Below are 25,025 nucleotides of genomic sequence, written 5' to 3'. Positions count from 1 at the left end.
GGGGCTCAATCCCATGACCCTGGGATCGTGACCTGAGCTGAAATCAAGAATCAGATGCTCAACCAACTGAGCCACCCAGGTGCCACCTATATTTTGTGTTTTAATGTTTGATTTACTTGGAGAAAATACTAATTGTGTCCAGCATGAAGTTAAAAGCGTGTTAGTTTGCTGCTCTCTACAGACATTGGAAGTAGATTTAGTGGGCATCACTGACATGTGACATTTCTTATTGCTATTGATCATTTGTGAGTCACGTGACCACACCTAGTGGAATCAGAGGTAAGGTAGTATCCACTTAGAGTTGAAATAGCTATTTGAGGGGACAGATGGGGACTCTAAAATGAAGTAGTTCCCACAAATGGTGAAACTTCTGTTTCTTCTAATTCCATTCCCATCAAAAGAGTTTATAAGACAGTAGCTCACCCAGGAGCACCATTGTGCAGCACCCTTGGGAAAAAAAGAACTAAACTTTGAGCTTCTGAATAAGTGTAGCCATTCTATATTAACACCTTTTCAGGGCATTCATTTTCATATAAGTCAGTTCCATTTTCTCCATGTATTTCTTTTTAATGTTGTTATTGCTGTGGCTGCTGCTGTTTTCCCCAGAATTGATATAGTTAATTAAAATAGTAGCTATTTCAGTCTAACGTTGGTGTACTTAGTATAGATTGTTTTATTTTGTTGTGATTTTTGCTTCTTAAAGAAACGATAAAGATCTCGTTTTTTCCGCAAATGGGCTCTCAAATTTCTTGTATCTATTATATATTCAATGCTTCAGTAGTTTTGAAGTATTTGTCCTGAGTTCATAATACATAGTCTATATTTTCATTTCTCAGATTTAAAAAACTATGTTAAACCCAGTTCTCCTTAGTTTATTACTATCATTAGTGCTGTTAAGAGATACAATGCTGAATTTCAGATATAGATGTCAATTTTTCTGTCTTAGTTTTCCTAGCAGGAGCCCAACCTAAACCAGTATTTTTACGTAACAGCAGCTTTCAAGAAGCTCTTAAACTGAAATGTGATTATCTTGCAAAAAAAAAAAAACAAACAAATAAGACATTTTAATATTACCAGTGGATCTTAGCTTTCCTTTTCTTAAGAGCATTAACCCAGATTTGGACAGATGTATATAAATGTTGAAAGAAGAGCACATTATCTAATATTTTTTTCAGAATGTTTTCCTTACTTTCAGATCTGCTGTAGATAAACTAGTATTTATTGGGCAGCTACTCTTTTCAGAGAGCTCTTTGGGCAATCAGTAAGTTTTGTGTGTTCATGTAGAGGTTACTTAAGTAGATAAAACATTTTAAAATTATGTGGAGATTTCTACTTCATTGGATGGACATTTGAGAAGGGAAGAGCTGTTGTTTTAATTCAGTGAACAACTGAACCTGTAACTATGTGCTTGGGAAGAGCAGAGAATTTACCGTGTGAGTTCCAGCCACATGGGACTTTTTTGAAGGGTACTCTGTTCAGCTTTCACAGACTTAGAGAAAAACATCTTCTAAAGTGACCCCCAACTCCATGTAAATTAATACATTCATTCACTTAGTATATTCATTGAGTATTTTCCATGTGCCAACTGCTATTCTAGATGCTCCCTTCTCCAGGAAGCTTTCTTTAAGTCCACCCCTCACCTCAGACTAAATGTGGTTCTTCTATATGTTCTTACAACATTTTGTTCTTTTCTACTTAGCACTTGTCACAGCTTATAACTAAAGACTTTATAGGAGATCATTTTTTAGTAGGTAAGCTGCATGAGCCTGGGGCACTCACTATCTGTTGGTTCAGTTGTATTCTCACCAGTCCTCATGACTAAATCTTTAATAAATGAAAATAGATTTGTGATTTGTTGTCATAATCAATATCCTGAATAAAAGTTCTGTTTTCTTTTTTAAAAGTTTTTATTACTTAAGTATGGTTGACCTACCATGCAGTAGTAGGTTTAGATGCACAGCATAGTGATTTGAACAGTTCTATGCATTACACAGTGTTCACCATGATAAGGGTAGCCACCGTCTGTCACCATATGATGTTATTACAATATTACTGACTATATTCGCTGTACTTTTTATCTCCATGACTTATTTATTTTATAACTGGAAGTTTGTGCCTCTTAATCTCCTTCATCTATTTTACCCATTCCCTTACCCACTCCCCTCTAGTAACTGTCAGTTTGTTTTCTGTATTTATGAATCTGATTTTAGGTAATTATTTGTTTTGTTTTTCAGATATCATCTATGAATGAAATTATATGGTGTTTGTCTTTCTCTGACTGACTTATCACTTGGCATAATACCCTCTAGGTCCATCAATGTTGTTGCAAATGACAAGATCTCATTCTTTTTTTGGCCAAGTAGTATTCCATTGTATTTGTATACCACACCTCCTTTATCCATTAATCTCTCAATGGTCACTTAGATTGCATAAGCAGTTATATTGTATGGTAAGCAATATGGTTTTCAAGATCAGCAATTCTCGATTCAACTGGCCACTGTCACTTTGAATACTTAGTGACAATGAAAATAAAGCAGCCACTTAGGATTGTTGTAAGGATTATATGATGGATGCTTAGTTACATGGTGGCTATACCACAAGTGACTAATAAATGTAGACTCTCACATATTTAACAAATATTTGAGAGGTGTAGCCATGACTTTAAACAGTCTCCCAATGTCTTCTTCATCTGTTTCCATAGCAAGAGGATTAGTGACTAAGTAATTTTTACCTCAGATAGTTTGATGCTGTATAAGATTCTGTATATTCTGTATAAAAATATGCTCTTTTAGGCTATATTTCCCAACCTCCCATTCCTCTAGCTATGGCCACGTGACTCACAAATGGCCACATGCATATAAGCAAGTGTCACATGGTGTTTCTGGGAACTTTCTTAAGATACAGCACACACATGCTCTCTTTATCCCTTTCTCCATTTTGGTGCTGAGAACTCAGATTGTGCCATCTTGGACAATAAGATCAAGGTTACATACAGTGGCAATAATTTAAAAGGTTCCTGGGACCCTGATGTATCGGCCCCTTATGCCTAGTCACATGTTTACACAAGGGAGAAGCCAACTTCTTTCTTATTTAAGCTACTGTTTGGGCTTTTGTCACTCACAACTGAACCAAATCATACCTAATACAAGTCTGCAAATAACATGTTCAGTATTCGATCCAAGCAGAATATATTAATGGTGTGATAATAATATTTAAATGTTACATATAGATGCACTACCTCTCTTCCTGTCTCTTGAGTCTGAGATGACCTTTCAGTCCTGGTATGTGAGGTTGGGCAGGCCACTTGACATCTCTAAGCCTTGGTTTCCTATTTCCAGTATTAATTGATATTCTCTTAATGTCCATGCCAAGGCATTTGTCCCTTCATCATTTATGATTATTCTGCTTTGTTTTGCAGTTAGTTGTTTGTATGTCTTACTCTTTCGATTACATGTGACAGGTGCAAAAATCTTTTCTGTCCTTACATTTCCCACTGTATATGTCATTATGTTTGGAGATTACAGACATGCGAGAAATAATGGATGAATTAAATCTGTTTAATGATTATATAGAGGCATAAAGACACATGTGATAATTATCAGAAATACAGCTGGAAAAATACGCTGCAATGACCTCATAGAAATTTGTTCCTGCCAAAGTGAAAAGCGTACCTGTTTTAATTTGGTAGAAGGGAAATGCCACTTAAAGTTTGAAAATGGTGAAGTGATTTAACAAAGGAAAAAATCTATAGTTCAAGCTACAAAAAAAAGTGCAATTTAATTCGTTACAAATGATACAATCGGTATATTTTTAAAAGATTTCCTAATTACTAACATTTGTTCAGCAAAACATTCATTTGAAAATAATGAGGTATAAAAATATAAAATAAAATAAAATAATGAGGAATAGTCTATTTTCTTCCTCATGCATTTAATGTTTTGCTCTACAGTATTGTTTGCTAGTGGTGAAACTGTGTTTCTTTGAAAACATGTAAAAATGTTATTTTTCCATGTTATTAAGAAGTTGCTATTGCTGTGTGGGGAGTAGAATTTTTTCTGTGGTGGTTTTTGTTCTTTGTGTATTCTTCTCCTTACTTCTGACGGAGCAGAGATGACCAAAATTCCCCCATCATCTTTCCCTGTTGGCCCATCCAGAAGACTAGAATTGTCCAATTTAGTTCTTAAGGCGATATAAAGTACAAATGAAATAGTGCATCATGTGCATAAAAGGACCTTAAAAAGTAAAATTAAAGAAATAGAGTCTAATGTGCTTAGTCAATGTGACTTAAAGAATCATTTTGTTCTTTTAATGTTTTTCCACATTTGTAAATGAAAATTCAATTTTCCTCTTCCCTGGAAAAAATAGTAAGGAGTGCAAACAATCATCAAATGCTTAAGGATGCTAGATGCATAAGGGATAACATCATCTTTAATACTCAGACAACCCTGTGCGTTAGATAACACCTCATTACCATTGCATGGGTGAAGAAATTCTGGTTACAAAGGTTGACCTCAAATATTTCAGAATTTGTCTGTTCATCAAAGTATTCAAAATGCTAAAAACAGTTTAGTGCATTCTACCTTCCATATATTACTGAAAAATAATTAGATATTTAAGTTTATTACCCATAACTCCCATAGAAATATAATGCAAATTACAACTTGATCCTTACTATATAAATACATAAACAAGTGGAAGAATGAAAACATATTGATTGCTTCCTCTAGGGTGATTTCACTATAGATTTCAATGAATCTTTTATATCCGGTGACATTTTAAGAGAGCCTGGATTACTGCTAGTGTGTGTCTGATTTTGAATTCACATTAAAAACTTACTTTCAGCATGTCTGCAATTAGATAATCTGGTTAGCCCACTTTAACAGCTACCTTCAGGTCTAGAGTAACAATTTAATCATATGGAGAAACAACCAACCACTGTTTAATTTGTCTATTTATACAAAATTTTGAATCATGAAGTTAAGTTCTCAAAGAAAGCCATGAAATCTAAGTCCATTTTGTTACTGTTCAAAGCATATGCTGTTGTATTCCAATAGGACAATGCAATTTAACTCCTGAAATATATTTATTTAATTTAATTTTGAAACACAGATTTAATATTGTGCTTATTTAGACTAAGAAAAGCCAGAAGAACACAAAGAATATAAAAGCTAAGTCATTACTTGATAATAGCTACTGCATCTGTATCCCAGAGCTTTCCAGTCTCTCCATTTAGCCCTCTTATTGCTTTTTTTTTGGTTAATTAATTCATATTGCACAATGCTAGAAAATAATATCCTGGAAAACTTGCCATCTTTTGTGCTACAGCATATGTTTGCTTTGTAGACTTTTTTCTTCAGTACATAAAATTGAAGATTATAATGGTATTCTGCTTCCCACAAGTACTTTTTAAGCTTTTATTATGTGATATTTGGTTTTGTCTTGATGTTTCATTGATCCCATGTCAGCTTTTAAAGTTTCAGGACACTTGCTGTCACTACCAATAATATCTTCATAAATGGAAAAGTGTTCCCATAGCAAAACTTGGAGATTCTTCCGTTGACATTGTTGTTATTTGCATGCTACAATAATACAATGAATTAAGAAAAATTAGAGTTTAGAGGACACGTGTAGGGTTTTGGAAGGGGGCAAGTAAGGCATTCTTGTCTGCCTGCTAATCCTTCACTGACCTGGATAGGAATGCTGGCATCAGGGACCTGACAGTTTTAGATAAGACTATCCTTAAAGTAATTGGGTATCCCATTTTTATTTTTTTTATATTTATATTGTTGTCATATTGATTCACTCAGCACTGTCCTGAGTCACATTCATTTTGAAGTCCACTCAGTGAGATGGTTGAAGTACAAAAGAGCATTCATGTGAACCCAATGGAAATTCCTCCCACGTAAGAGCTATTGCCACCTACAGGAATTTAAGAAGGTCCAGTCTTGCCCTCAGCCTCTTCCTCCCCTCTCCCTTTATAGCATACTCACTGTGCCCCTATGCTTATGCATCAAGGACTTTTTTTTTTCTTTTTGGTAGCACCTCACGATTCTTTGAAAAATATAGATTAGCAAAGTGACCGTATTTTCATTATTTCTATTGTACTTTTATTGGTGCTAGCATTCCTACTTATGAACTGACATCATTTTCTCTTTTTTTCCTCTTTTTTCTTCTCTAACATCATTCGTGGTTTCTCTGTTTTTCTCCTCCTTCCCTCCCTCCCTCCCTCCCTTCCATAATTTTACTGAAACTCTTCAGAATGATGGGCTTTTTATAAACAAAGACTCCTTTAATTTTTGCCTTAGCCATACAAAGTAACCAAGAAAAAGACAAAAATCTAAAATTCAGAGCATATGAATTAAAATCAATCCTTCAGACCTTAAAACTCTACTTCTGAGGGTTTTACACTCCCTTTATATATACTATTCTGTTGAACTTAATATACGGCTGAAGTCTTTAAACGAAATAGCCACAGTTCAGTTCACTTTTGAATGTGAAGCTATGAATGTCAGAGCATATGAAGAAAGTCTAGTCACAGCAAGTACCAAGAAAGATGAGTACACTATAGTGAAAGCCCTTTAGAAACAGGTGGAAATACAGAGGAAACTGTGATTCTAGGCCAGGACTCTTGGAACAGCCAAAAGATTACACCCATGATGGTGTATTGCTTCTGTTGCATGCTGTTTAGTGAATTAGGTGTTTCAGTTTGATTGGAAGCTTTACCAGGTGCAAGGAGTCAGAAAGAGATTATAGTTTTGTGTCTATTAACATGTGTTTTTCCCCCATCTCTTTTCAAAGAAGATGGTTAAATTAATTGAACATATGTCAAAGGCTGGCCAGCATTCAGAATAATGAAGGACAGTTGAGAAAACCACTTACTTGGAGCTTCAGAATTAAATATTTGGTTAGCTAATAAAAATTGATTAAAAAAAAATTTAAATTCTGTTTCTTGGATGAACCCCACCTGTAAAGCATCATTGGTACTTCAGATTTTCTTTGTTTGTTTTATTTCTTTGTTTAAATAAGAATAACCAGTTATTCAAGAATAAAAACCTAGATATTAATACCTTAGGTAAACGTACTATTAATGATTTTCCTCAGTATTATCCCTTATTTTCAGTAATTTGCCTTTCCTTGGTTTTTCAAATCTTTTTCATGTTTTCATGGGCAAAAAAACCCTCTCCTTTCCCAGTTCCATTTTGGCAATTATTTTTAATTAAATTACATAGTTAAAATAACAAGCACAACTTGAAAAAAACAAGTTGGAGAACAAACACCACTGACTCATGGTTGGTGGACAGTTCAGCTGGCAAGAATGAAGGCAGTGGGCCTGACGGAGAGCAACCCAAAGTGCCAGGATGTGTACAATAGTGAGCGTGTTTAATGGTGGGGATGAAGAATGTCAATTGATTGGGTTGGTGATAAAAATGAGGTTGTGTCAGAGAAATTTCTTATAGAACTAGGACCAGCCATGTCAAACTATAAACTCTGCCCTGTTGGGTCTGAGTTGCTCCCCTCATGGGGAAATACCTCAGAAGCCTTCCTCCTGAGGTGCATTCATGATACTTCCTACCAGGAGGTCTCCACAGAAGATGTTAAAGATGCATTCAATAGAATACATTAATGAGAAAATGTGAAAGAACAGGGAGCTCCAATTCCTTGTCATTTTTAACTAGAAGCTTCTAGTGATAATGTTCCTGTGTTTTGTTTTTTGTTTTGTTTTGTTTTGTTTTGTTTTGATCCCTGCAGGGGCAGTCTTTACAATCCAAATATTTAAAACTGCCTGGGAGGCTCAAGTCCTTTCTGCTATCACCCAGATATGGTTATATCTTCTTTGTGCCTGAGACTAACTTATATTCCAAGTTCCCATCCAAAGCTCTTCTAGGAGGGTTGTCTTTACTGTGAACTATGAGAACATGGTTCAGTGAGGTTGATTATGAACAATATTGTGGCTAGAAAAAAAATCTCATTTACAAGTATAAAAGTTTAAATACTATCAGTGCAAAATCTTTATCTGGACATTTCTTTTTTTTAATTTATTTATTTTTGAGAGACAGAACGCCCAAGCAGGGCAGGGGCGAAGAGAGGGGGTCAGAGGATCCAGAATGGGCTCTGTGCTGACAGCAGCAAGCCTGATGTGGAAATTGAACTCATGAACTGCGAGATGATGACCTGAGGCAAAGTCAGACTCTGAACCCACTGAGCCACCCAGGTGCCCCCTGGAAGTTTCAAATAAATACCTGTACTTACATACGTCCAGATACTTAGCATTAGGAAAAAGCGCTAATTGAATATATGGTTTGTTTTTTTGTTTTTATTTTTTTATTTTTTATTTTTTTTGCATTACCACCAGGGGAGGAATGCTAGTACAGAAAATAAAATCTCCGTTAAGATGAAAGTATTATGAATATGACAATTTACAATTTTTAGGTGCTCTAATTTTTCCAATTACACGTTTTCTTGATAATAATCATGTGAAAAATAATGTTTTTAATTCAATAAAAGGACCTCTGATGTTCAAGTGAAATACTCATTTCTTGTAATTGAAAGATGGTTATAGGGTGATGGTTATTTATTTAAGAAATGTGTTCTTCTTTGCATAAATCCTGAATCTTAGTGGTTTAACACAACAGTTGCTCATGCAAAAGCTGCTGTGAGATGAGGCACTATCCTTACAGTAGCGGCCTCAGCATTCAGGATGCTTTTTCCTTATGTTGGGGACCAGATGGCATGTTTGGTGGGCTCTTCTGTCTTCACCAAAACCGCATTGCAAATTTCAGGATTATGTAGCTTGATCTGTTGATTGCCCTTCATTTTTATTTTGGTAACTAAATAAATAAGAAGCCACAAAAAAAAAAAAAAAGGAAATGTGTTTTTCTTTTAGTTTAAGCCGAATGTATGCATCTAATATACACTAACAGCAAATTCCTCACATTATATTTTTAGCAATTCTAATGATGGAATGTATACAAGTCTCATCCTATCTAGCAGATCCTTTTATTAATTAATCTTTTACCTGATGCTTTTATTATTTATATGGTAATCTATAACCCTCATTAAAAAAGAAAAGTATTTCAAAATTTCTCTTCACTTAGTCATTAATTTAAACAAAGTGCCTTATTTTATGCAATTTATGAAAACAATGGTGTATATATAATGATTTCTATAAAATATTATTATTCAATGTCTTATATTTCTATAATATATAATATATGTAATAATATGTAATATTTTATATATAATATATTGTATACATATTATATTTATTTACATATATTACATATATAACATGTATATATATATTACAAATATATTTCTATAATATGCTATTTAATCTTTAAGTCTGCATTTTTATGTAGCAACTCACAAACTACTGCTTGTGTATATGTGCCTCAATAATCATGAAGTAAATGACCACTAAGTGTTTGATTTTTAACATGATTTTCCTTTTTAAAAAAATTTTTTTAACGTTTATCTATTTTTGAGAGACAGAGCATGAGGAGGGAACGGGCAGGGGGTGAAGGGGACACAGAATCTGAAGCAGGCTCCAGGCTCTGAGCTGTCAGCCCAAAGCCCAATGCAGGGCTGCAACCCACAGACCACGAGATCGTGACCCCAGGGGAAATCAGATGCTTAACTGACTGAGCCATGCATGTGCCCCTAACGTGATTTTCCTAAGAATAAGCTATGAATCAGACATTTATTTTTCTTGCTAATTGATCTTAAATTAATTAAATAAGGAGACCATTAAATTGAGTTGGCTTTTTTGTCTTAGCAGCCTACATAAGCAAACCAGAACCTAAGCCTGAAATGCCTCAAGGTTAAGAAATCGAAACCTAAAGACAACCAATCATAAACAGCTAGGTAGCCTTTCCCAAATAATGCAGCTTGTTGAGCTCTTGACAATCAAATAATTTCCTTGCTTTGTTTCCACTTCTTCCCCATAAAAGTCTTTCCTCTAACACTTGTTGACAGACCACTCCTAACCACTTCTGGATTGGTGCTCCCCTATTTGCATTGATTTTCGTTCAAATAAACTCTTAAAATTTTTAATATGCCTCAGTTTACCTTGGCAAATGCTTCCTAAAGTTTAAGAAAGAAATTCTCCTACGCTTCCCAACCATTACAACATTGAAAAAACCGAATGCTTCTTTTTCAATTAAATAAAATTAGAAAGTAATTCCCTTTTGCAAACTGTATTAGTTTGCATTTTATGTTTGGATTATTGTTTTGTAGTGATTCCAGCCACTAGTCAGACCCACACTTGAATGTACTATGTAAGTATATCACAACTTCTGGTAACAAGCTTGAGGTAGAGAAAAACAATTAGCTATTCATAAAGCTACCCTAAAAGCCAATTGCTTACTTAATACTAGCTTTTGCCTAAATTACAACCATAAATAATTTTAAGTATGTTATTGTATAATAAATATGTTTGAAATGCATATGTACTCTATTTTATACTAGGCAGTGAGTCTCAGACAATACTTTTGTATATATGCAGTCCTATTACATCAGATGCCCATATGTAGTCATTTTCCTTGAGAAAAGAGTAAATGGGAGGAAACAATGATTCCTTTCCCCACTTAGGATATCATTTGCCAGCACTGATTTGAGGATGAATCTGTTAGCATTGTTACCCATTCTGCCCTTTCCTTACCATTCTTCTTCCCTTATAGAAACCCAGCCTGGTAGAGCTGATGTGTAACTGTCATTTCTCCCTTCCTATGTTGACTTAGACAAGTGAATTATTGGACAGTGCATGATATTATGGTGTATATGTGTGTTTTTAAATTTACATAAATGATATTGTGTATACTTCATTGTTCTTCACACATTCTTATGTTTTTTAGATAGCCATGGGTAAATCCAGTTCACTTCTGACTCTTAGAAGGTATGCCTGTGTATGTGTGTGCAAGAGTACACACACACGCTTGCATGCACACACATATACGTTTTAAATTTTAAATCTCTTACACCTCTAGGGATATTCACTTAAGCTGCCTTCTTTGCTAAGATAAAAAAAATTCTACAATAAATAGGTGTGTGCATTTCTCACTGAGCACTTAGGCAACAATTTTTTCAGGAAATAATACTCAGAAATAGATTGCTTAATTTTGCTAACAATGAACGATTGAAATAACTATCCCAGCTTGTACCTTCACTATCAGCAGAGGAATACTTCACCAATACTTGATATTATCTAACATTTTTGTTTTGTCATTCTGTCGGCTATAAATTACTATCTTTTTTTTAATTTGCATTTGTTTAATTAAGAGTGAGAGTTTAACTATTGGTATTTTATTTTCTCTGAATTGCCTTGTAATATCCTTTGCTCCGTTTTCTATTGACTTCTTCATCATGTGTGTGTATGTGTTGGTAAAAACCATTATTTTAGATCAGTACTTCTCAGTTGAACGTGAAGGTCACATATTCCTTGTGGAGTCAGGGGTCCCCAAGTGCCCATTCAGGAGGTTCACAGGTCAACACTAGTTCCATAATAATTCTCAGACTTTCTTGGCCATTTTCACTGTGTTAATATTTGCACTGATGCCACAAAACAATGGTGAGTAAACTGTTGGTGCCTTAGCACAAATCAAGACAGTAGCACCAAACTATACAAGTATTCATTGTATCCATCTCCATCGTGCTAAAGGAAAAAAAATTTTTAATCAGTTCATTTAAGAATGTCCTTGATGAATCATTAATGATCGTTAATTTTATTAAATGCCAATCCTTGCCATGTCTTTAATATTCTGCACAATGAAATGGAAATTACACAGAAAGCACTTCTGCTGAGTAGTGAAGTATGATGATTATCTCAAGAAAAAGCACTTGGGAGAGTGTGACTTGCAAGCTGAGCTCCCCCTTTTTTTTTTAATCATGTTTACTTTAAGGAACAATTGACAGACACTGACTATTGATATCTGTATATTTGGCAGTATTGCTGTGAAAATGAACACAATAATCCATCAACATTAAGGGAAATAGCTGACAATATTTGTTGCTAGCAATAAAATTTGAAATTTCAAGTGAAAATTAGAATTTTGCAGAAAATATAACCACGAATGTGAGCTTGATAGCTTCTAATACAGACTTTTCTGGTAAAATTTGTGGTGTTATTAATGACTGTAACATTTTGATATTATATAATAAATGTGTCATCATTTAGAAACTCTTCATATTTCAATGAGCCCATATTTCCCAAATGTCCAATACATGATGGCACAAAACCATGCATAGATAAAAGATCTATTCAAAGTGCAAGATAAACCTATGGATTTTAACATTATGAATATGAAAAGTTCACTGGTAGATTTCACATTCCACACTACAACTAGAATTTAAACTTTGCTTATCAAGTTTTGATGTGGTAGCAAAGAGGAATATACATATTATCTGGAAAGATTATTAAAATACTCCTTCCTTTTACAATTACATATCATTGGAGCCTGCATTTTCTTCATATACTTCAGCCAAAAATATTTTGTAATAGAGTAAACAGAGATGCAAATATGAGAACCTACTTGTTTTCTCTTAAGACAGATACTCAAGAGATTCATACAAACGTAAAATAACATTTCAATACATTTTTGGTTTGGGACAATATAATTATTTTTTATAAAAATATATTGTTTATGTTAAAATGTAATTAGTTTATTATTGTTATTTTGAAATTAATAAGTATTTTTAAATTTGTCAGTTTTAATTTCGAATAGAATAAGTATATATATAATATGCTATGTATATTTCTACATTATTATATATATATACTCTATATATACACATGCACGTATATATAATATAGTATGTACATTTCTATATTATTACACACACACACACACACACACACATGTTCCAAAATGCCGTGTGTGAGTTTATTTGCTCTTTGGGCCCTTCAGTAATTTTTAAGAATAAAGGAATCCTGGGACATCTGGGTGGCGACAATTGAGGCAGCTCTCAGTGCAGAGGCTGCTTGGGATTCTCTCTTCCTCTCTCTGCCCCTTCCCAGCTCTCTCTCTGTCTTTCTCAAAATAAAAAAAAAATTAAAGAAAAATAAAGTAAAGGAATTTGAGACCTAAAAGTTTGAGAACTAGTATACTAAATAATCTCCTGTCGGCTTTTGACATTACAGATTTCTCCTCCCAAGCTGTCACTTTTCTGTTAACTTTACCCATAAGGTACTTGGTTGAATAGAAACCTTGAAATTTTTTTTTGGAGGCAATTTCATTTCTCCCATTTCATTTTGTGCTTTTCTGGTCTTCTTCAGAAAAGCTTCTTCAACTCTGAAGTCACAAAAATATGTTTGTACCTTTTCTTCCATTAGATGAATAGTGTTACTTTTCACATTTGGTCTTCAGTACATACCAATCCCGCTTTGTTTTCCTCTATATAAAGAATCAATTTTCCCAACATGCCCTTTCCCCCTGACTTGTAATGCTGGCTCAAGTGTGAATACATATCCAGGCCTCTTCCTGGACCCCTGTTCCAATGCCAGTTAGGTATTTTTCTGTGTCTAAGTTAGTATCACATTATTTTTTTAATTAAATGGTTTCCAATGTCTTAATATATGGCACATTTCCCCCTTTTTAACATCATTTCCAAGATTACTTTAAGTATGATGGAAATTTTTCTCTGTATAATTTAAAATAAAAGTATAGATTTTTGGAATAAATTTATCATGACACAAAATAGTATCCTTTCAGATTTTCATAAAAACTGCACAGAATTTACAAACAAAATTAAGAGAACAAATGTATTATGTTGTCCATTAAAATATATACTGGTCTTCCATTATGTCTTTTGGTTAAAATATATTTTCTACAAGGTCATATTAATTTTTTATTAATACTTTCTAGATATTTTCTAGAATCACTTAATCTCTAGATATTTTCAAATTACTTTCCCTATTGTAAATAACACCTTATTATCACTCATATGCTTTCTTTCACTGTAATTATATTTTGAATGGGTAAGACATCACGTATTTCAAGTTTCAGAAGACACAAAAGAGTATGTACAGTACTGTCCAAATTCTTCTTCCCTCTTCTTTGACCCAGCTGTTTACCTCCTGTTAGAGAAACCATTGTTAACCAGTTTTTGTTTTTGTTTTTGTTTTGGCTTTCAGAGACATGACAATCCTGTACAAGAAAATATGTATATGTATTCTTTGCCCTTTACAGTAGTATAAACAAAAGTATGCAGCACACATTGTTATGGTGCCAATATCTTAGTGCTCCTTCCATACAATTTCCAGATAATTGCAGATGTTCTTTGATACCACACCAAAATTGGACAAGCAGTAATTTCTTAAATCCTATGCTAAAGTCTCTCTCCTTCTCTCTTTCTCGCCCTCTCCCTCTCCTCCTCTCTTCTTCCCTCCTTCTTGTTCTTTTGCTTCACAACTGAAGAGTATTCCATTTTCTGGACTTTTCCATAATGAAATGACTTAGGCCCCTGTTGATAGACATTTTAAATTGTTTGAAATTGTGCTCTGTATATACAGCACTGCAGGGAACAACTTTGTACCCACATCAATTTGCCTATGTGTGATTATACTCGTAGGCTGCATTCCTAGAATGAAATCTCTGAGTTTAAGAAAATGTGCATTTGTCATTTCACTTCATGTCACTAAATTCATAAAAGTCCTTCCTAAAAGACTGTCATTTATACTCCCACCAGGAATGTGCAAGCTTGCCAAGTTCTTTACACTTTAGTGAATACTGTGTAATATTGTGGGAATTATAGTATCATATAGATTTAATTTAATTTGTATTATGAGTAAGAGTAGGTATCTTTTCATATGTGTAAGATCTATATATATTTCTTCTGAAGTCAACTAACAAAATCCTTTATACATGCTTTATCTATTGGATTGTTTGTGTTTTGTCTGTTAATATGTAAGATCTCCTGATTTCTTTGACTAATCTATTCTTTGCTATGATGTGATTAGAAAATAGTAATTCCAGTTGTCATTTGTATTTTACTTTATTTTCCTTTTTATCTTAAAGAAATTTTTATTTTAACATTTTTAAGATTAGCACCATGATTAGAAAGTCATTTTAATCTCTGAGATTATTTTTAATTTTATATTCTCCTCTGATCCTTTGGTGGTGTGTTTGTTTGTTTGTTTTTCATTTAAGTGTTTAATTTACCTGGAATTTACTCTGGGATAAAAGGAAAAATATTGATCTAAATTTACTTACTTAACATATCTACCAAATTATCCCAGTCCAGTTGTTGAACATTCTATCTTTTCTCCACTGATTTGAAAATCACTTATTTCATATATAAAGTTCCCTTATGTAGTGGGGTCTATTTATTGATTTTCTACTCTTTTATTGATCTGTCTTCCTACACATGTGCCACTGTCACATTATTTTCATTATTTATATTACATTTTCAACCATTGCTGATACAGATTATATTTTGATCTGATATTAAGCAAATTTACAGAACTTTTTAATTAGTTTTTATTATTTGTTGCTTCTTCAGATTCTCAAAGTAAATTGTTACATCATCTGCCAGTGTGGGCAATCTCTCTATCCCATCCTATTGCCTTCTGGAAGGGGTTCCATAACCTGTGTTGTGTTCACTAGTTTATTCTACAGCTCTGTCTTTGGCTTGAAATCACCCCATTGGGAACCTTAATTAACTTCATTTTAAACTCTTTTTAACTTTAATTATATTTTTATTCTTATTTTTATTTTTTTATGTTTAGTTATTTATTGAGAGAGAGAGAGAGAGAGAGAGCACAAGCAGGGGAGAGGCAGAGAGAAGGAGAGAGAATTGCAAGCAGGCTTCACACCATCAGCACAGAGCCCGATGGGGGCTTGAACTCACGAACTGTGAGATCATGACTTGAGCTGAGATCAAGAGTTGGTTGCTTAACTGACTGAGCCACACAGGCACCCCTTAATTATATTTTTTAAAATCAGTATTTCAAGTTGATTCTTTTTTGTTCCAGTATTCTATTTCTTATTTTTTTTAATGTCTATTTATTTTTGAGTCAGAGAGTACACATGAGTGGGGAAAGGGCAGAAAGAGAGGGACACAGAGGATTCAAAGAGAGGTCTGTGCTGACAGGCTGACAGGAGTAAGATCGATGTGGGATTTGAACTCACAAACCATGAGATCACGACCTGAGCCAAAGCTGGACACTCACCCGACTGAGACACCCAGGCGCCCCTCCAGTAATATGTTTCAAAAATGTCTTTATCTTTGTAGGGATTTTTTTTTTATTTTAAAATCTTAACCTGTCAGTTCTATTAGATTACTTTTTTTCTAGTATTTTCTGTTCTTTTTTCTTCTTCTTTTTTGAATTATAATGCTTGCATTTCTCAGAGAGTTTGTATTAATATTTTGGCTAGTGATGTACCTGGAGGACAAGGTGAAGTCCATGCCCTAATTTCAACTACTCCAGGTGGACTGAGTTGGTACATACAGGGTGTCTAATGACAGAGCTATAATATGTACTTACGCCTAATCTGTCTTCTCCCTGCCTCATTTGCCCCAGACACTGCTTTTAATGGACCTCCATCACTCTGTTTTACCTCCTTAGTGAAGAGACAGGGATATGGAGTGTAGAAGGGGAACTGCTCAGGCCTATTAGTGACCATAGGCTCCGTGTTCCAGTCTGGCCCACATTTTACCACTTCCTCCTGCTGGTAGTAGACTGGAACTGGGTAAATCGAGAAGGAACAAGAAAATGAGGGTGAGAAATGGCATATTTTAGAAAACTCTTCCCAAGCCTCTTACCCATCACAGCCCTTGGAATTCTCTTCCGTGCATCCCAGACACAAAGACATACACGGGGACGTCAAAAGCTCCTATTACACTAAGGGCTTTTCATGGTTTTTTGTATTAGAGTTTGATAAGTCTCAGTGCCTACCCAGCAACTTTCTACCCTGGAGTATCTCCAGTGCCAGAGAGAGCCAGTATCCCATGTTCTTTCTATCTTGTCAGGAACCCATTAAGTTTCCTTTTTACCCCATGTTGAAGCTAATGGTTAGATTCATACACACACACACACACACACACACACACACTCACACACACAATTTAAACATAGTCGCCCTAAATGTCTTATCAAGTTCATAGCTTAGGAAGTTGTTTCCAAATTATTTCATATTCTTATTATGATTATCAACTTTAATACATAGAGTATACCTCTTGAAGTCCAAATTCCCTAACACCAAATAGTTAAGGGTAGAAAACAAACAAACAAAGGAATGCTTTTCATTTAAATAACAACAATAAAAACTAAAAATTAACTCTAAAAGCAAATGTTCCAAAAGTTTTCTAGGTGGCAGGTGTTATTAAATTTTACATGCATTACATCATATAATCTTCATGTGTAATAATTCTATTAAAATCCCTTCACACAGGAGGAAATTAAATTTCAAAAAACTTAGACAAGTTGTCCAAGATTGTATTGGTGGGAACTGACAAGAGCCAGGGTTGAAATCATCAGTCCATTTTTAGCCTCTGGCTGGCCTTTGCATGAGTTCTAGGCATTCTAGATCCAGATTATGTTTCTCAATATTTTTATTAATGCAGGGGACACTTCACTCAAAATACCTTAGAATACATTTTTGTTTAAGGTCATGCAATATACCTACCTCCCAGAAGAGCAACAATGTCTCTGAAACCAGATAAATAAGTGAAAATATTTCATTCTATATTTGAACATCCATCAAGCTCAGGGAGTCATTTTGGAATTCTGGAATGTAAATTTGGAATCCCCAGCAGACTTTTGGTGTCTGGGGTGGTTCATACAAGCTGAATAAACAGAATAAGAAGCAGTTCACCTTTTAGCCAATTTTATTTTACAAAGAGACTGTAACAATATTGGAATGATATGAAAGGGGATTTCTTGCTGTGAATTGTGTGGTGATGTTTCAAACATCATGCGATAGCCTTCTTCCAAGGCTCATTTTATTTCTGACAGCAACGTGACTCCAGGTATTAATTTGGAGTGTGACCATGAGACTGAAATCTTAGCCATTTTATACCGAGTCTCTCATTATCTGAGCTTAACAGTGCTAGGTATATGAGAACACAAAAGTCTAAAACCTAGTAAATGTTAATAATCCCAGAATCTGCATCCTATACACTTCTTATTGAATGGAAATAGCACTGATATTTAATTCAAATACCTACTAAAAGTAGATACAATGCAAGTTGTGTGCTGCTTTATTATCTGGAATACCAACTCGCTGAGATTTACACTCAGAGCTTGTAAATATTAAAGCAAATAGGAATCTTTTAAAACATCATTTTGAATGACTTAGAAACGTACGCAAATTTTTGGATTGTTATACTTCCACAATTTAAGCTTTAGAAAATTAGTCTACAGCTCATCAGCCAAAACTCTAGCAGAGATAATTGGGCTGTCTATAAGAGGTATAAACAAGATAATTGAAACAAGATAAAAGATAATTGAAAAGGAATGTTCAGCTATATCAAGGGTGGAATTTGGCTTCCAAAATGGGAGAAAATATGATTCAAAGTGTCCACTCTTTACGTTGTATATATTAGAAGGTGTAGACTATGAAGAGTCTCAGATTAAAGAAAAAGAAGATGATACATAAGATACTGGAAGAATGTTCCTCTTCCACAGCAATGTGCTAATTTACCTAATACACTGAAACAAAGTGTCTCTTGGAGGTTACCTATTCTTTTTATTGTATTTTATTTTATTTTATTTATTTTTAATATGAAATTTATTTTCAGATTGGTTTGCATACAACACCCAGTGTTCATCCCAACAGGTGCCCTCTTCAATGCCCATCACCCACTTTCCCCGCTCTCCCACCCCATCAATCCTCAGTTTATTCTCAGTTTTTAAGAGTCTCTTATCGTTTGCCTCCTTCCCTCTCTGTAACTTTTCCCCCTTCCCCTCCCCCATGGGTTTCTGCTAAGTTTCTCAGGATCCACATAAGAGTGAAAACATATGGTATCTGTCTTCCTCTGTATGGCTTATTTCACTTAGCATCACACTCTCCAGTTCCATCCATGTTGCTACAAAGGGCCATATTTCATTCGTTCTCATTGCCACGTAGTACTCCATTGTGTATATAAACCACAATTTCTCTATCCATTCATCAATTGAGGGACATTTAGGCTCTTTCCATAATTTGGCTATTGTCTTAGTTCTCATTTTTAACTTTTTTGAATATGTAACATGAATCTATATTTAGAATATAGTGTGTGTGTGTGTGTGTGTGTGTGTGTGTGTGTGTGTGTAGTGATTTAAAGAGGAGCTGGTTTCCTTGTGCACATCCTCTACCATTTCAAATGTTAACTCTTAGTCTCATCAGAGGGTGACAAACCCTGGTCACTTACATGAATCTGAAGATTTTCTGTTTTTCTATGGAATATGGGATCTGAATTATTAACTCAATATTATAGGATAATGTGATTGGTGAGAAGAGAGCTTATAGCATTCCCTCAAGAATAGTGAGGCAGTACCTTTCTACTGACTGTAAAATTTTATAGACATCATAAGGGCATTTTAAAGTGAATGGAACAATTCTTAATGTTTGCCCTGTATGTAAAAACTTTTCTTACCTTTGTCTAGCATGTATTTATACATTGAATGTCAAAAGGAGCTCCCTATTTAAATTTGAAAACAATATTAAAATTTTTATTAGATGACTGTTACTTTTGCAGCAAACTATTCTAAGGTGATTTGGAATCAGGAGAAAATACAGAGAGAAAATTCCAGTTAGAAAGCTTCATAATGGTGTGCCTGGATAGCTCAGTTGGTTGAGGATCAGATTATTGATTTCAGCTCAGGTCATGATCCCAGGGTTGTGGAATCTACCCCCACATAGGGCTCTGTGCTGAGCCTACTTCAGATTCTCTCTCTCTCTCTCTCTCTCTGTCTCTCTCTCTCTCCTCCCCCCCCCCGCCCCTCTCCCCTTCTTGCATACTTACTCTTTCTAAAATAAAATCATAAAAAAAAGAGAAAGTCTCTATAAGATGAAATGAAAAGGAAAGCAACTATGTGTTGAAAAACCATCCGTAACACATAGCAGAGACTACACTATAAGGATCCAGAAAATGAAGATAATTCTGTTTGCTTTTTTTTATTTGTTTGTTTTTTATCTTTACTGTTACCTTTACCCTTTTTTATTCTAGTATTCAAAGATCTCCTGACAGTTTTCATGTTTTATTTTACATGGATTTGTTGAAGCTGAAAGAATTTGAGACACATTAAAATTATGGTGACATTACTGTTTCAGAGTAATGTCACTGAGGTAATTTTGACAAGATAATATTTCCATTTTTTAGTTTACAAAATCATACCTCCATATCATAACCAAGCAAATGTTTCTTATATTTTGGAGACACATTGCCCTTTTCAAACTTTATTCACAAATATTGCTTACTTAAAAAAATGTATTCTGTTAAGGAAAGAGTTTGAAACTGAGGTTGACATATACTTAATAATCAGGTGAAAAAAACATAAGAAAATTATTAGCTTTTTGTGTTATTTTAAATCTATACTAATAAATGAAAATGTCCCATTCCCAAAATTGATATTGTCAATATTGTCATCTTAAAAGAAATGAAATTACTGTTATGTCTTGTCTCCTCAGATAAATTTACAAAGAAAAATGAGAGTTACTGGTGTTATTACCCAAGGGGCCAAGAGGATTGGAAGTCCAGAGTATATAAAATCCTACAAAATTGCCTATAGTAATGATGGAAAAACTTGGGCGATGTACAAAGTAAAAGGCACTAATGAAGATATGGTAAGACTGATTTAAATATTTCATTTAAAAGTAAATACCGTTAATAATCATTGATTGCCAAATACTTACTTAGTCTTTAACAGGCTCCTTATGTTGTTGCAAATACATTTATGATTTTAATTGGATTAGTAGGGTGTAGGGTGTAAGGAATTTTTCCAAGTAATATATGTACGCTTGCTACTATTTACAATCTTCTCAGATTTTAATTGGTGGCTATGTAAACAGTTTATCACAATATCGCAAAGTCCTGTATAGAACAGTTAATTTTTACTTTAATTAAAATAAAAATTTCATTTTATGGTTTTTCACAGATTAGCACTCTCCTTAATCAAATAAGTACAGATCAAAATTACTATTTTTAAAGAAAAAAATATTATTTTAAATAAAAAAAAATGTATGTTTGTATACTTTTATATTAGAAGGCAATTTTGTTATTTAGCAGAATAAAATATTTTAGAGGAAATGAATATAATATTCAGTGTATACTTTGCCTTTTCACATGATAGTCCCAATTTTTTATCAGTTTTTCCTCAAAATTTTTAATCTTAAAAATATCAGGACTGCACCTCATTCCATTTAAAACCAAATCACTAAACTACACTCTGATAAATTTTATGAAAGATTTTTTAAAATTTCTTTAATGAATTTAAATAAAGTTTTCTGATTACCAGGCTATATAAAAAAGTAAAACAAGAATGGGATTTAAAAGAATTAAAAATAACACATTTTAGCATTTAATTTTTAGAGGGAAACACTGTTTTTCACCGGAGATACATATAAAAAACTTACGATTCTCTCATCCAGTGGTCTGGGACTGACTGATAAGAAAGTAATCTTGAGGAATCAGACCATGAAGCATCATAAGTCTCATCATAGCTTTAGAGAGACTGAGTGATCCAGTAACACTAGTGAAGACTGGTTCCTACAAAAAAACAACCAAAAAAAACCACAATAAAACAAACAAAAAAGCAAACAAACCCCACAAACCTATAAATACTAAGTAGCAGCATGAACGGATAGACCCAGATTAAGGTGAAAAGTTTAAGGTGCCCATTTCTCAAAAAAATAAAGAAGCACTCCCCTGGCTCTAAAGGACTGGCCTTAAAATCGACAAGACCATCATAGTAGAGTATAGATTATACCATGGACCACAGTGGTTTATAGCTTTAATTAGGATTTTATCTATAGGTTTTATATTCACTGCTGAGGGCAAGGTGATTCCTAAATGCTTCAGATCCCCAAATTACTTAATCCAGTTTTTGAAAGATTACATTGGGTAGAATAAAGGGTCAGTATTTGAAAATAGGAAAAGAAGCTGCTGTAGTCAGTCATTTTAAACTCTATATTATCTCTTTACACAGGTGTTTCGTGGAAATGTTGATAACAACACACCCTATGCTAACTCTTTCACACCTCCCATAAAAGCTCAGTATGTAAGACTCTATCCCCAAGTTTGTCGAAGACATTGCACTTTGAGAATGGAACTTCTTGGATGTGAACTATCCGGTGAGTCTCAAATTTTTTTTTTTCTGTATTTTCTGTAAAGAAAAAAAAAACCCACATATTTGTATGTAGTCTGTTACTAATTTTCTATTTTCCAACACTCATGAACATTCATTTTTGCTACAAAATGTCTAGATGTCATTTAGAAACTGCGTGCATGCTCCCGTGCATGTAGCATCAACAAGTTCTAAAACTTGCTACAAAATGAAATTAATGTAGAAGGAGCAGTGTATTTCTTTGGTGGAAGAAAGTACAACAATTCTCACTGGAAACTTTTGTCAAATTTAAATGTGTCCTGTGTTTAGTAGTAACTATGATTTATGTTTTGTGATGAAAGTTCAGTATAAACTGGAATCTGCCTGACCTCATAAATTGCAGTTATGCTGAGGCTCTATGGCATAGAAAAGTAAGCTTTATCTTTGTCCATCCACCATAAGAACTTGGTTTTATTTTGTTTTGTTTAGGTTTTATGAAACATGTAAATTTATCATTCCTCCCAGGGAGATAATACTTCACAAATAAGATAGCTACTATAAATTCATTCTTTATCATTCTTATCTAGCAACCTGCTTATTGTACAAACAGTGATTATCCAGCTCAAAGATAAATCTATCAAAGGACTCAGAGTTAAATAATTCTTGTCTCCCAGGAGCATCAGTACTAGATACAAAGGTGAAGACTTAATGTGTAGATCTCACAGTGGTCCCATTTCAATATAGCTAGATTCTGAGCTAAACAGAAAACCTTGTCTAGGCATATCACTGTGCTGTATTTTGGGTAGTTGTTCTTTGTATTTCTAGCATCAACATTTAAAAATGACCTTTGCCACTATGGCCTGAGATTATTTTGTTCAAACAACTGTTTTGTAGAAAGCCAAATCAAAAATTCACATTTGCCCTACTTTTTAGCATGAAAGACTTTATCAAACTTACAATAATGCCACTAAGTCAAAAATAGGAGGATACATCTTTCCAAATGGACAACTGAGAGCTTTTTATTCATTTCAAAAGGTTGCACGGACATTAAAACATATGCTTTATATCTGTTTCCCTTCTTAGGTTTATTTGTGATATGGAGAAAAGGAATGATTTTTTTAAGCAAATAAAAGTTATTATTAAAAACAGCCAAACTTTAACTGAACCCACTACACTTAAAGGAATTAGAGACATTTGGCTGGATGAGTGAATCTATTTTAAGAATTACATTTTCATACTATATATGGATGTCCCTTATAAAGCAACCAACATACGGTTTTAGTTCTATTAATTATCCTAACAGTGATGTTTTCTTTATTTTGGTAATTCAAACCAGCTTATTGACTGCCAGAAGTCTCAACAGAATAATTGCTGTGTAGTGTTTATATTACATGTCACTCTATCATCACAAGCCAATGTCATCCCTAAGTCATTCATCATAAAGCAATCAAGAAGAAGCCAAGCCCCATGGTTTGTAGTTGTTTAACAATCACCTTCCCCAATTTTCCAGTCTCTTGATTCATGAGGGTCAGTGTCTCTTAGATGGCACAGTTAAACCCCCAACGTATAAATATATGTGACTTTCAGTTTTTATAGGAGTCTACACCTGACGCGTTACAGACTTTATGTTCTTAAAAAGAAGCCAAACCCCATCTCCCCACCCCACAAATTGATTTCAAACTTTCAAGCGGAGGATACTATCCTTCAATGGATGCTTTTAAAAGCTAGGGCACTTCACTATAGAGATAATCAATGTCTTTGTTAATGCTTTATTTTGTTCAGGTGCCATCCATTCTGGTCAAAGTGTTCATTAATCTATATATGTGAAATCATGTGGATGAGAAGGAAATTTCGTAGTGTGAGGCAAATTGGCAGGAGATTAGCTCTAACACTTGGAAATAAACAGTAATATAATGGGCCAAACTATTTGCCACAATCCACTGCAACACTGTAAAGCACAAGGCTTCCTTTTTGTACCCAATAAACTGTTAGGAGATCTCTCAGCTTGCCTAGAAGATCAATAGTTAATCTTTTCCCAGACACTTGAAAAAGAAAATCCACTAAATTCTCTGAAAGAGATATGATTTAAGATGGTTAGAATGAAATGAGTCATGACTATAATTAGAGGAGGAACTCATTCATTCGTTCATCCATTCTTTGAACAAATTATTCAGCACTTACTCTGGGCTAGATACTAGACAACAGAGTAGATACGAAATGAATTCTATGACTAAGCAGAAATGACCAGAGTAAAAGCATCCCTTTTCCATCTGAGACTTTAAATATTATATCACAAAATGAGAAAAACAACTACCTTTCCCCTTGTATCTTTCTGCAAGCCAAGAGTTTTATGAAGACTCTAGTATCAGGGCAGAGTGGCTGTGGGGGAGTTGGTGGTCATAATAAAAAAGTCAGAAATCTGTAATGCAGGCAAGGCATGGTACCCTCAAATGGCCTGAAGACAAATGGCTTGTCATTAAGACTTTGGAACTTTCTAGAATCTTTGAGATTTGTCATGAAATTTTTCTCCTCCAAAACTAATATTTAGAATTTGGAGCTATTTTTATCCTGAGACTTAGGGTCTAGATCTGTTACACCTAAAACCCAACAAGACTTGTGTTAGGCACACAAGTGGCTAGTCCTTCATGTGAGTTTTTGCCACGCTTGCATGGGAAAGGCATTTCTTAGAAGGTGGAGGTGAAGGCAAACATGGAGGAGCCTCAAGAAGGAAGTGATCTAGGTTGAGTAGAGCAGAAAGCAATGGGTTGCAGTTAAGAATTATTTA

General features: G+C 34.1%; 1 protein-coding gene across 2 annotated transcripts in view; it reads left to right on the top strand.

Moving 5' to 3' along the window:
• The window catches only part of EDIL3 (EGF like repeats and discoidin domains 3), a 418,330-nt gene that overhangs the window by 292,280 nt on the left and 101,025 nt on the right, over nt 1-25,025 (top strand). For both annotated transcript variants that reach the window (XM_047071243.1, XM_047071314.1), the window contains 2 exons: nt 20,607-20,762; nt 22,124-22,268. In XM_047071243.1, the coding sequence (XP_046927199.1) occupies nt 20,607-20,762; nt 22,124-22,268 (301 nt within the window). The remainder of the gene's footprint in view (nt 1-20,606; nt 20,763-22,123; nt 22,269-25,025) is intronic.

The sequence above is a fragment of the Lynx rufus genome, unplaced genomic scaffold (assembly GCF_022079265.1).
Source record: "Lynx rufus isolate CCGP_SWC_20201006 ecotype Redwood Valley unplaced genomic scaffold, mLynRuf1.p SCAF_1, whole genome shotgun sequence".
NCBI lineage: Eukaryota > Metazoa > Chordata > Mammalia > Carnivora > Felidae > Lynx > Lynx rufus.
Note: the sequence above shows the minus strand (reverse complement) of the source record. Positions and strands in the feature narration are given on the sequence as shown.